Source organism: Marmota marmota, unplaced genomic scaffold (genome assembly GCF_001458135.2).
Source record: "Marmota marmota marmota unplaced genomic scaffold, marMar, whole genome shotgun sequence".
Classification (NCBI taxonomy): domain Eukaryota; kingdom Metazoa; phylum Chordata; class Mammalia; order Rodentia; family Sciuridae; genus Marmota; species Marmota marmota.
Genome location: NW_026000240.1, coordinates 3833573 through 3847379, shown reverse-complemented (window position 1 = coordinate 3847379; position 13807 = coordinate 3833573). Strand labels below are relative to the sequence as shown.

Below are 13807 nucleotides of genomic sequence, written 5' to 3'. Positions count from 1 at the left end.
TACAGGTAAACCAGTGGTATAAGTTAATCAGGAGGTGCTATATTTCAGGTTTGGGTGAATAAGTTGGGCTCATGACATTCTTGAGCCAAATTGTCTTGTCTTCCTTATCCTGTGTGTCCTTGTCTGGTTTCCATGTTTGTTTATGATAGGGGATCAGTAACTGGCTGGAAGTTTGAAATCAGGGTGTACTCAGAGATGTTTCCTTCGGAGCACCATGAGGGAAGAATCTGTTTCAGGCCCCTCTCCTTGGCTTGTTGAGGCTGATGTCATGCTCAGTGACATTCTCCCTGTGTCTTCACATCCTGTCGATGCGTTTCTGTGTCCACATTTCTCTTTTTTATAAAGATATCTGTCATATTCTATTAAAACTCAGACTGATGACCTCACTTTAACTTTATTATCTCTATAAAGACTCCATTTCCAGCCAGGTATGGAGGGGCACACTTGTAATCCCAGCGGCTCAGGAGCCTAAACAGGAAGATCACAAGTTCAAAGCCAGCCTCAGCAAAAGCAAGGCACTAAGCAACTCAGTGAGACCCTGTCTCTAAATGAAATACAAAATAAGACTTGGGTTGTGGCTCAGTGGTTGAGTGCCCCTGAGTTCAATCCCTGGTCCCCTCCCCCACAAAAAAGACCCCCATGTCCCTATAAGGTCATATTCAGAGGTCCTGGGGGTCAGAACTCCAAAATATGAATTGGGGGCAAAGGGAGACACAGTTCAGCCCTTAACAGTGAACATTTGAAGACAAATTGACTTTCCTAATTTATACTTCATAAATAACTATTAAAAGTTGATGTCCAAATCTCATAAATTAAACATGTTTTGAATATTAATATGATAAAATTATAACCAACAGTTATTAACTGGTACCTAGTAGTTACTGATCCCCCTGGAAAAAGATGTGGGGTTTCTAATCCTGTTTCCCAGTAAATCCTGCCATCTATGATTTCATTATTCCTTTTTGAAGAAAATGGATTCTTTGAAGCTGAGATAATTAGTAAATGACCCCCCTCCCCATCCCCCACTCCCCAGCTAAATCAGAATAGATTAAATGGTACAGGTAAACCAGTGGTATAAGTTAATCAGGAGGTGCTATATTTCAGGTTTGGGTGAATAAGTTGGGCTCATGACATTCTTGAGCCAAATTGTCTTGTCTTCCTTATCCTGTGTGTCCTTGTCTGGTTTCCATGTTTGTTTGTGATAGGAACTAGGTGGAGGGTCTCCAAGGCAAACCTGACCTGTTAGCTTAAGCAGAGTTACTCAGCAGAAATACGCTCTTTGAGTGTGTGTGTGGCTCCTCTTTGGTCATACTGGAGGGACTTTTATACTTTCTCCCTTGGCATTATGCCAAGTGTGAGGCTATTCTGGATGAACCAAGTAATCCCTTTTGCTCTTGGATCTTGAAGCCCCTGTGTTTTCTGAACAAGAGTCTGACTGGCCTTTCTCTGGGTCTCTGGAAGAATGGCATCTGATTGTGCCATCCGACCCAAGTGAGCCTTCAGGGTGCATGTGTGTGTGTGTCCACGTAAGCCCACACAGAGGAGCATGCAGTTCTTTTCTCTTTGAAATCAAGCAGCACTGACCTGTTTTCATCAAGCTGCAGAGAATCTGCTTTGCTTTCCTTCAGCTAATTGAGAAAGACAATGAATGTATGTCTCTTCCCTGAATCCATGGGGAGAAGCCGGAGCCCCCCTCTTCTAATTCCCTCCCTCTCCAATCTCTGGCTTTCTCTTTAGCATTGGCTGCCTCTATCACAAGATCAGTTCTTGTGTAATATTAATAGAGCTTTTAGAGCTTTCCTGGCCAGCTGGTCACTGGCTTAATATTAACTTTGGACCAGGGTAGAGATAAGCCTGTTTGGCTGTCGACCTTGGCAGTGAGAAGCCAAGCAGAGGGCAGGCATTTCTCAGGCACACAAAAGAAAAAATGACCCCTGTGCCAGGTCATGTTTGGAATAAGGCACCAAGTGCAGAAAATGGCCCACATTTGCACTAAAGGGTAAAAGTCGTCACCTGAGAAAGAGCACGGTGCAGAGGAGGGCTTCTGACCTCTGTCTCAGATGCCAGGGTCTTTTTGTGCAGGCTTTCTGATAGCCTCTGTGCAACTTGCTGGGTTGGGCATATTCCCTTTGACAATGTCTTTGAAAATCACATTAGAAGCTAACAAGCCGAATATACTGTACCTCTTCAGCTATGTAGCTTGTAGCCTCTTAGCTGGAGACATTTGACAAAGAATCACAGGACCCAGAGAAATATCTCCCATATGATGTAGAGCCTATATGTATGGTAACCCAACTTCACCTGTTGACCTTAGCAGGACACTTAAACTTCAGACTCTCCCCATCCTAAACAATCGAGGAAGGAGAGAGGGTCCTGGCTAGTCAGATTACTTGAGGCCTGCCTGCCTCACATTTCTTGGCCACAGGTTGGTTCCAAGTTCCTGGCTACAGAGTGCCCCAGGTGCTTGGCCCATGCCACAGGGGAAGCAGGCACTGTTGTCAGAGCTGCAAGGACAGAAAGGCCACTTCTAGTTCCAAGTGTTGCTTACCTTTTAGTCTCTTATTTTGGGGGGTGTGGGGAGAGTACCAGGGATTGAACTCAGGGGCACTCACCCACTGAGCCACATCCCCAGCCCTATTTTATATTTTATTTAGAGATAGGGTCTGACTGAGTTGCTTAGTACCTCACTTTTGCTGAGGCTGGCTTTGAACTCATGATCTTCCTGCATCAGCCTCCCAAACTGCTGGATTATGGCATGCGCCACTGCTCCAGGCTTATTCTCCTTTTTAATAAAAAACATGAAGGGGCCAGGATAATTCCCATTCCTTTTTAGCTAATAGTTCTACCTTTCTCTGGCATTTCCTGGGAGCTATTTTTTAATGGTTCTGTTACCCTTTTATCCTTTCCCTCATGGGCCCTGTATGAATAGAATAGTGGCCTCAATCTGTCCCAGTGGGTGGGTCCCAACTCAGTGTCTTACTAGACTCCCAAGGCTTTTAGTGCCCGTCTGTTTTCCATGTTCCCAGAAGGGAACATCATGTGGCCCAAAAGGGCTGTGTCCGCCTCGCTTCTCACTGGCTTCTGGCTTCTGTCTCCATCAGGGCACCCTGACCGCCCAGGGCAAGCTGCTGCAGCAGGACACATTCTATGTGATTGAGCTGGACGCCGGCATGCAGTCCCGGACCAAAGAGAGGCGTGTATTCCTCTTCGAGCAGATTGTCATCTTCAGCGAATTGCTCAGGAAGGGCTCCCTTACACCAGGCTACATGTTCAAAAAGAGCATCAAGGTGAGGGGCCAGCAGGCATACAGAAAGGAAGAGCCAAGTTCTTGGAGCTATGTCCCTCAGATGAGGCCCTGGAGTGGTGAGGACCCAGAGCCTCAAGGACCTCTCAGCCTAATAGCCTTCCAGCAAGAAGGCTGAAGGAAAAACAGTGATCACCCATGGGAAACAGTGACAGGCCCCCAGCTGGTCTCCAGCAAGATCCTGCATGTTCCCCCCACCCTCAAAGGCAAAAAGCAGAGTATTTCCTATTAAATCCAAGGCAAATTTTGGAAACTTCTCCTGAGATAAAAGAACTTTGAGGTCCAGTGATAGGTACCTGTTTTGTACAACTTCAATATGAAAAGGATCAACTTGTTTTTTCCAGATGAATTATTTGGTCCTGGAGGAAAACGTGGACAATGACCCCTGCAAATTCGCCCTCATGAACAGGGAGACTTCAGAAAGGGTCATTCTGCAAGCTGCCAACTCGGACATCCAGCAGGCCTGGGTGCAGGACATCAATCAAGTCTTAGAAACACAGCGAGACTTCTTAAATGGTATGTGCCACACCTGCTTCCTGCAGGGCCTTTTCAGGGAACCCCACACCTCTTACCTTCCTTGGGTCTAAGCTCTTGGAGAGTTATGAGCTCAGAACACATTTTATATGGACTCCAACTGTTTACTTTTCAGAAACACTTTAAAATTCTTTTGAACCTGAATTCACAAATGGAGCAGATTGGGTGTGAGAAAGAAGGTCCATCTTTCCAACAGAAGGGATCTTCTCTTCTAGGACATACCATGCATGCTTTTTGGCCACCACTACCAGCTGGTAATAATTTTAGAAAAATTCTGAGATGGGGACATCCTGTCTCATGGGGGCTGGCTGTCAGTGATGTGTGTTTTCACACTTGGTGGCTAATGACTGGTACTCTCTCAGGCTATTTTTTTTTCCTATTTTTAAATTTTTTGTGCTCTATCACTAAACTACATCCCCAACCCCTCACTAGGGTTTTGTAGAGATAACAGAATTTGGCAGATCAGTTCAAATCCCTTCTCTGTTCCCAGCACAGCAAGAGCCCAGATAAGCCACCCTCCTAACTGACCTTGCCCCTGTCAATTGAGAAGTGATCACTACCTCTAAATTTCCAAAATACCCCCAACAAATTGATTATGCAGAGAATGTAGCTCTCTATGACCCTCCAGGAATCCCCTAACAAGTGGAATGAAGGAGAGTCCCTACCTTCTTCTGTTTCTTTATTTTTGCCCTGCTGGGATTTCTTCACATTGTGCTTGACATATGAAGGAAGCATACATTTTTACACTAGTGCTGATCTGCTGAATTGGTGAGCTCAGAAGTCTCTCCAACAGAAATGGAGCCTGAAGTTGAAGGCAAAATGGAACCAGTAGCAAAGTAAATCTGGAGAGTCAGCAAATATATCTGTCTGGATATGTACACACACACACACACACACACACACACATATGCACACAGGACCTCCTCCAGATATATCACCCCTTCTTGCCTGCCCTGAGACTTGACTCCACGGCCATATGTACTCAGACTTGTATGCACACATTCAAATACATACAAGACCAGCCCTAGGTGTCCCATCCTTTCTTCCCAGTACAGTGCTGACATCTATATCACAAGCTATGTGTTTATATCTACACACTCGCACACACATGCACACATATCCACAGGTCCACCTCTGCATATATCACTTGCCTATACTCAGGCTGGTACTAGATGGTAGGTGTACTCATACATGTACATACACATGTACACTCACACATGGGCCAACCCTTGGGCCTGTCACCTCTGCTTGTCAGTACTAGATCTAGACTTTCAAATGATACAACATAGCATTTTCTGGGTGTCTAGCATGGAACTGAATGCTGTGGAGAAAGATAAGAGATGACATCCTAGTTGAGGACTTGGGCAAGGCACGATGTATCTCTGGGCCTCAGTTGACTTGCTTTTTGAGAAGGAGAGTTTGGGGCTAGGGTGGTGGCTCAGTGGTAGAGTGCTTGCCTAGCATGTGTGAGGCCCTGGATTCGATTCTCAGCATCACATATAAATAAACAAAATAAAAGTCCAATGATGACCAAAAAACATATATGTAAATAAAGAATAAAAAAGAAAAAAAATAAAAGGACAGTTTGGGGCTAGATCTACTCTACCCATGCTGGGGTGAGCTGAGGTGGGCCATCAGTACTGGCTACAAGGAAGCATGGCCCACTGCCCTAAAGTGTCAGTTTTCTCCATGGTAAAGGAGTAAACACAATGTTTTTATTTTTAAAAAAAATAGAGATTATATAGCAGGATGACATACTTTTTAAGATAGAATATGAGTAGTCAAAGCAACTACATATTTACAAAGATTGGGGGGGGGGGCATGCCCTCTGCCCTCCAGCTATACAAAAGGTTGGTAAAAAAAACTAGACTCTCTAGGGCTCTTTTCCATTCTAAAAAAAATCTAAAATTGCCCCCTGAGGGATAGTAGCAAAAGTTGTATTTAGCTTAAAATTTCTGTATTTACAATTTTGGATTAATGTTTTTATTGATAGAACAATTTAATGTCAAGACATATAAATATACAAAATATATCCATTTAAATTGCATCCTACTGATTAGTAATCTCTGATTCTAAGCTGGAATGAGGATTTTAAGTTCATCAACTTAAGACCATAGAAAAATAAAGTAGGACAAAGATTTGAAGCCAGAAATTGTTTAAGTGACAATAATCACTCTCATATATTGAGTCCTTACTGTACATCAGGCACTATATTAAGCAATTTTACCTGTTGTTTTTTTTTTTTCACATTTTATCCTTACATCAACATGGAAAGATAAGTATTATCATCCTACTCTTTTTCAGGTGACAAAAGGTAGACTCAGAGAAGTTAAGAAACTTATCCAAAATCACAAAACACTAGATGATAGAAAACGTGAACCTAGAACTACAAGATTTCAAATTAGGCTCTTAACCACAAGACTGCAATGTAGTTACTAGTGGAAGGACTTACATTTATCTGTGAGCTCCCTAGCAAGCAAAGCAAAGAAAGAAACAGACTATGGCATAAGGCACTGAACCTGTGAACCTATCAGAGATACAGTTTTTCTGATCCTAAGACCTAAATGATGCAAATTGAGGCTGGTAAAAGAAGGTAGGGCTTTGGGGCTGGGGTTATAGCTCAGTGGTAGAGCGCTTGCCTAGCATGTGTGAGGCACTGGGATCGATTCTCAGCACCACATATAATAAATAAAATAAATGTCCATCAACAACTAAAAAAATTTTAAAAAAAAAGAAGAAGAAGGTAAGGCTTCTATGTAGCTAACTTAAGAAGGCATACTTCTTTTCGAATGCTTTAGCACAATCATTGCAGATAACCAGGTAGTAACCCAATTTCACATGCTAGGTATTGAGTCATGGATTAGATTTGATTACTAACAGATTATTGTTACCTAAACATTTAATGCCCATAGAAGATTCCCCAGGCACAAGTCTGAGCTCTGCAATCCTGTTGCCTACTTGGCCACACTCGAGAGACAAGGCTGTGGTGATGGCCCAGGGCCAGGCTTTTATTTACAGAGACACACACAAGCATCTCAACCCATCTTTTCCTGCTAAGACCTCAAATAGAAAAGAGTTTGGCCCTATGTTGAATCCTATGCAGACCTGTCACTGTGGAAATACCTTTACAACTGAAAGTTCTCAGGGTTCCTGCTGTTAACCCATTTAAATAGCTGTCACACTGATTACTGACCAAAACAATGTCATCAGGCCAGTCCTTGAAGTCATCCAGCATTCTACCTGGATGGCATTTGCCTGGCTGTACCTCTTTAGTGATCAATCCTGGGAATTTGATTATCTTAAACTCAGTAAAACAAAGCTCATGTCTTTCTCTTCAAGTTAGCTTGTTCTCCTGTCTTCTGAGTTGCAATGACTACCATTTTCTCAGTCTCCAACCTGAGCCATCTTCCTTTCCTGCTTGCTGATCTCACCTAGCCCGTCAGTCTCATCTCTGCTTTATATTCACACAACCCTGCTCCCGCTAGACCCTCTGGCCTCTTGCTGGTTACTGTCTCCTAGCTTCTGAATTAGACAGGAAGCCTTTTGTCTCTTCCTCTTCAACTCCTCTGCCAACTGCTACAAAGTTGATGTTCATAAAATGTGTCTCCTGAGATAGAATCTGAATTTACAACTTTAAAGTTCACTTTTTAAAATATTTTTAAATTGTAGGTGGACACAATACCTTTATTTTATTTATTTATATGTGCTGCTGATGATCAAACCCAGGTCCTCACACATTCTAGGCAAGTGCTTTACCTGAGCCACAATCCAACCCCTTAAAGTTCGTTTAATCCAGTCACTTTTCGTGATCTGCAGAATTAAGTCCAGCCTAAGAGTCCTGGCTTTCTAGATCATCCACTTCATCACCCTCAACCTCCCTTGCTTGTCTGAATCTTCTTCTCCATGGAAACCCAAGGGCTTCAGCTCCTGGGACATCTGACTCCAGGTGTTCCTTGAAGCCTTGAAGCCTGTTCCTTGAAGACCTCTCATTTGCTTCCTTCCTGCAGAATCTAAATATCAGAGGGATAGCCAGCCCTCTCCCGAAGCTCTTTATTCCCAATCCCCTATCCCCAGACATACACACCTGCAAGCACGTCCCACAGAGCCTGCTCTCCTCCCCTCCCTTTGCACACTTGGCACCTAGAATGTGCTGCCATTTTGTTTTTTTATTTTCCTTATTTAGGAAGGTGCCCTGGTTCTCACAGTTCTGTAAAAACAAAGGTGGTAACTTCCTCACATATCCACACTCTGTCTAGCACAAAGCCCAGTACCTGGTAAGCCTCCAGATCCTCATGGGATTCCCAAAGCTTAGGATGACCAGCTGCCCTTACCTTGCAGCACTACAGTCGCCCATTGAGTATCAGCGGAAAGAAAGGAGCACAGCTGTGATGCGGTCCCAGCCTGCTAGAGTTCCTCAAGCCAGCCCCAGGCCCTACTCCTCTGTCCCCGTGGGCTCAGAGAAGCCCCCAAAGGGCTCCACCTACAACCCGCCTCTGCCACCCCTGAAGATATCTACCTCCAATGGCAGTCCAGGGTTTGACTACCACCAGTCTGGGGACAAGTTCGAGGCCAGCAAGGTAAGTGCCAGCTCTTCACTCCTGCCTTCACCACCCTGCAAGCACAGCCTCAGAGGCCACTTTAGGAAACAGCATCTTTTTATGCTAATTATTTTAGCAGGAACACTCCACTTAATACAGTCTAGTCTCAATTATTTTCCTCTCTTCTCCTATAAATTGAGTTAGACCAGTTCCCTCTGACTCAGACACTCTGTGATAAAGGGCTATTATCAGCTACAAAAACTTCATACATACAAAGGATTATTGTGATGGTAAGCATGAAAATGGGTGAATTTTATCAAATAGAGTAGTTGTGGTTATGCGTAATCTAAAAGCCACGACTCCAGTGTGTGCCATCTGCAGACAGCCCTATATTTCCTCTTTCTTTTTTTAAATTTTTTTTAGATACACATGACAATAGAGTATATTTTGACATATTATACATACACAGAGCATAACTTATTCTAACTAGAATCCCATTCTTGTGGTTGTACATGATGAGGAGTTTCACTGTGGCATATTCATATGTCTGATTCATTCTGTCTTTCCTCTTCCCATCCTCCCTCACTTTCTTTCATTCCCCTTTGTCTAATCCACTGAACTTCTGTTCTTCCCTTCCCCCACCCCCACCCATCATGTGTTAGCATGCACATATCAGAGAGCATATTTGGCCTTTGGTTTTCTGGAATTGAGGAGCCAGCCCTTTCTAATGATGGCCTGTCTTGAGCACCTAGGGAAGCAAGTTCACAGTTCTTCACCACCCAGTGGCTGATGTGGCAAGCAGAAGTTGATCATGAATGTGTGAACGGAGAAGCCAGTCTCCACAATCCATGCTTCAGATATTACTTGAGGATAATTGTAGACCTAACCATAGAACTAGTCTACACAGCTGGTTTGACCCTTAAAAAAGTAGTAGGAACAAGAGAGAAATGGGGAAATCACTAGGTTAGGAATCAAGTGATCTGGTTTATATTCCACATTCTGAAACACACTTGCTTTAAAACCTCAGCAAGTTTGTTTGTCAGGCCTCCGTTTTCCCTAGAGCTCAATGAGTCTGCGAATAGGGCAGCCTACATTGATTACCTACATAGTCTGAATGTGTCATTTTATTTTTCCCAAAATTGTTAATTGATATTCCTCTTGTTAAAATTAATTCTTAATGTCCAAGTTCAATTTTGTTCATATTGACTGTACCAACCTATTTCATCATATCACCTGGAAATGACTTTGTCCCTTATAAAGATACAGCCCTTGTGAATCAATGGAAGTCAGCTTGGCATTTGGTCAACCATATTGAAGAGTTTCTGGTTCCCAGCATGCTGTAAGAGGCGCAGGGCCTCCTAGAGAGGTACAGGTCTATCAAGAAGCAGCAGCCCTAGTGGAGACTCAAGTGAAAAGGTGGAATAGGCAGCACCTTCCCTGTTAATGAGGGCAGGAGGTGAGGCATTTTGTTCCCACAAGGAATTGGGCCAAGGTAGGTCATGGCATTGCCTTCAAATGGGGCAAAAGTGTATTCTTAACTCCTGTCTCAAGGAGGCTCAGAATGTAGAGCAAGGTCAGTTGATGTTTTTTCAAAAGGAAAAAAAAAAAATGTAGTAGCAAAAGCATCTGTATTCTTTACACAGAGGAGGATGGTGACCCCTGACCTGAGCTTTGCTCTGACCGTGCTATGCTCAGGTACTTATGTGTCCCTGGGCTAGTGCCAGGTTCTTCCTGCCATTAGCAAGAGAACATCATCAGGAAGGTTGCATACTAGGAAGGGGCTTTCAGGTTGAGGGTATTTTACACCTTTGCTTGGTCTAGGGCTGGCAGTATTTATACCTGTTCACCCTTTGCTTTACTATCCTATGAAATGTGGAACATGTTTATGAGTATATTATTACTGAAGGAATGTTCTGCCTGCTGATGGCTTGGCCTTAGCCATACAGTAGGGTGCAGAGCAAGCACATCTGAACCACTCCTTGTGTTTGTGTCCTTTTCATTCTTGGCTTTTAGCAGAATGACTTGGGTGGCTGCAACGGGACCTCATCTATGGCCGTGATCAAAGATTACTATGCACTGAAGGAGAATGAAATCTGTGTGAGCCAAGGTGAGGTGGTCCAGGTCCTCGCCGTCAACCAGCAGAACATGTGCCTGGTGTACCAGCCTGCCAGCGACCATTCCCCCGCAGCTGAGGGCTGGGTCCCCGGCAGCATCCTGGCGCCCCTCACCAAAGCCACAGCAGCAGCAGAAAATAGTGACGGGAGCATCAAGTAAGTGCCTCGTTGGCTTCCCCGGGAAAGGAGTATGTGGATTAAAAAAAATTCAAAAACAAAAGAGCACAAAAATGCAAACACACAGTAGGGAATTACTGCTGCTTATCCTCGATGGTGCCACTGGAACCAAGGGTTGAGTGCTGGCACCTCCCGCAGCGTGAGGCATCCAGGCCGGATTGTTCTGGTTTATCTGTTGGTGGTGGTTGTGGTGTTTCTTTGCTTTTTGTTTATAATTTTCTGGTTTTTTTTTCCCTCTCCCCCACCCACTCATTAAGACAAGAACCCTACTGAAACCCTAGGTGACAAAAGGCATGCCTTCCGTTGCTACATTTGACCCAACACGGGACTCACTGGACTGGACTTCTATTTATATTGTATGAAGTTACTGAGATATATATATATATTTTTTGATTGACACCAAAAAATGACCTTAGCACAAATGCCAGACCTGAGTAGGTCAGAGCCCGCTGCTTCTCCCAGGAGAGAGGGAACTTTTTGGTTGTCTGTGGCAATTCCTCTGTACAGATTGTAACTTTTTAAAAAATTTCCCCCCCTCCCCTGTCACTTTAATATATGTTCATGGTAATTTGTAAGATATTTCTTTCCTTATTTTCGTTGCGAAAACCCTTCCGAACACATTCCTGTATAAAATATTTTGCACTATTTAAAGAAACCCATATGGATGAAGTCAGGTTGTGCAATACGATGGAGAGTCACAATGTTCATCATTGTACCTGTAATGTAACTAATAATTTTAAATGTACTATTTTAAATATGTAAAATAAATTTTCACCATGAGCATGTTTTAATGAGGTTAAAGACTAGTTGACCCTTTTTCCCCCATCTCATTATTCTTGAACTCTTATATGTGCAAATGATTCTCCTTTTTTTTTCTTTCCTTTTCTATATTTCAGGAGTTGGTTGAATGCATTGGCAGTTTTTTTTCTACATAAAAAGTGTCATTATCACTAAAGCTATGACCGTAGCCTTCCCTTCAAAACAGCCCTTTTTGGTTTTCTCTGACTTCTAAGATGAGAAATGGTGCAGATTAGATGCTGTCCAATGGGTTCCTAACAACTGGGCAACCTTGAGGTGCTGACATAAATGAATGGCTAGAGGAGAAACAGTGTTTGGCTTGCTTTTCATGCTGCACAGTCAGCCACAGAAGGGGCCCAAGGCACACCAGTGAGGTATCTGAGCAGTAGCACCAGCCAAACCATGCTGCTTTGGCCCTTCTGGATCAGGGGATAGAAGCTACCTTGGCTTTGTCAGGTAAATGCAGATCCAACTGGAAATCTGTAGTGGCCCCTAAAACAAACTGGGCCCAATCCATTTTATTCTAAAGACACATGATTTTGGTGCCTTTTAGGAAACCCTGGGAATAAAGACTCTCAAAGCACTGACGTCCCCATTAACCAACAGCCTGGCAGAGCTAACTCTTAGTGACCTATGCCCTAGTTACCCAGGCATTAAGCACTGCTTCCTCCTCCTCACTGGGTCTCTTGGTCACTCATTCACACTTTCCTTTGGAGGGAAGGGAAGAGGAGGCTCAGGCTGAGGAAAGAGAACAAATTGAAATACACACTGGTCATTTTGGTCCTTACCAGCCTCTCTTGCATGAGAATTGGTGGAGGTGGAGGAGAGAAACTGCCTAAAAATGGTGTTGGTATTTATCAGTGATGGCTACTCCCATGCTAGGACCACAGGGGTCAGAGCTGGTTGCAGTGCCCACTGGATAAATGTCACAGGAACCCTGTGTCCACATCAGTCCCCAGGCTTGTGGCCAAGAGATGGAAGCTCCCCAGAACATGATGACGAGTGCTTCTGGGAAGAAAAATTGAAATTGAGCCTGTCCTGCCACTTACACTACTCTGAGTGTTCTGAATGCTATTTTTAACATTTGTCATTTCTTACCAAGCATACTGAGGAGCCCAGAGGGTGATGATAAACAAGAACACTCTTCCAGGTGCACACACACATATACATACACACCATGCTGACAGCCCCAGGGGACCTTTTCAGCAAGGACCTCCCTGACTTGAGATATTCTTAGAAGGAGCCAGGGACATGGATTTGGGAGTAAAAGATTGAGCTAAAGGTTTGCTCCATGCCTGTTCTCTCTGAGAGAACAGCTGGAGCAAGGTACTAGAACACAGGCCATCTAGAGAGCCTGCCCAGCCAGGAGGTCCAGGCAAGCTCTGGCCTTCTAAAGGAACTCACTGTGCCAAAAGACCTAGGAACCTGACTGTGATTGCATTTTCCTCTTCAGGTTAATTGTTGAGCCTGTGTGTTAAGTGATGAATTATTTTTGGAGCACCTCCCTTGGGACATCCTGGCATATAAGGAGTGTCAAGGAGATGCTCTGTGTTTTGGAGTACCTTCCTTCCCCCTAAATCTCACCTATCCCTTCCCCTTAATGAAGATTCTCTTCCCCATGTTTGACAAGGAGACACTGAAGGGATACCAAGCCTCACTTAACTGCAGACAATGAATGGAACTTCACCCAAACCCTGTGCCCACACGCAAAATTGATGCTGCCTGCTCAGGGTCTCTAATGCTGTTTTTGCCTTGACTTTTGCTGTCTTTGCCTTTAAGTCTGATAGATGTGGAACTCTAGAGCTCGGCTCCAACCCTCCCTTTATAGAATCTCTGAAGAAGGAGCTCCCAAACTCCTGGTGGGAAAAAAAGAAGTTAGAAAGGCATGAAAAGGCACTGCCACTGGTCACCTCCCTGGGAGCACATGTTGGGTCTTGTCTCAGCAGGGAAACTCGAGGACCTATATTCACAAACATTAAGTGATACAGAGAATAGTCCAAAACCCTTTGTCCTAAAGTACCCAGATACATGAGTCCTGCTCAACCACTTATTAAGTCAGCTGCCCCAGAAATCCTGTCGGTTCTACGGTATTTGGGAGTGGCCATACCCAAACATAAATAATAAGATGGAAACCTCAAAATCATCCTTTTGGTTCATTATATCTAGGCCTGGGAAATTGTCAGTGGCTCATGCACAATAGAATACACTTCCTTTGACTTCCCTATTCCACTCCAACTCATTGCTTCCCATCCACCCTGCCCTCATGAGAAGAACTCAGTCCTAGAAGCCTCCATCAGATGATCTGCAAACCTCCCAGGGAACTTTAATGATCCAGTCCTCAT

The 13807-nt window shown here is 44.0% G+C and overlaps 1 protein-coding gene across 22 annotated transcripts in view; it reads left to right on the top strand.

The window, feature by feature from the left end:
• Kalrn (kalirin RhoGEF kinase) overlaps positions 1-13807 on the top strand; it is a 577550-nt gene that overhangs the window by 522697 nt on the left and 41046 nt on the right. For 11 of the 22 annotated variants that reach the window (XM_048794031.1, XM_048794029.1, XM_048794026.1 and 8 more), the window contains 4 exons: positions 3102-3287; positions 3649-3820; positions 8177-8415; positions 10390-10646. In XM_048794031.1, coding sequence (XP_048649988.1) covers positions 3102-3287; positions 3649-3820; positions 8177-8415; positions 10390-10646 — 854 coding nt within the window. Of the gene's footprint in view, positions 1-3101; positions 3288-3648; positions 3821-8176; positions 8416-10389; positions 11459-13807 lie in introns of those variants that run through there. The other 11 variants (XM_048794036.1, XM_048794037.1, XM_048794050.1 and 8 more) reach the window with 4 other exon arrangements.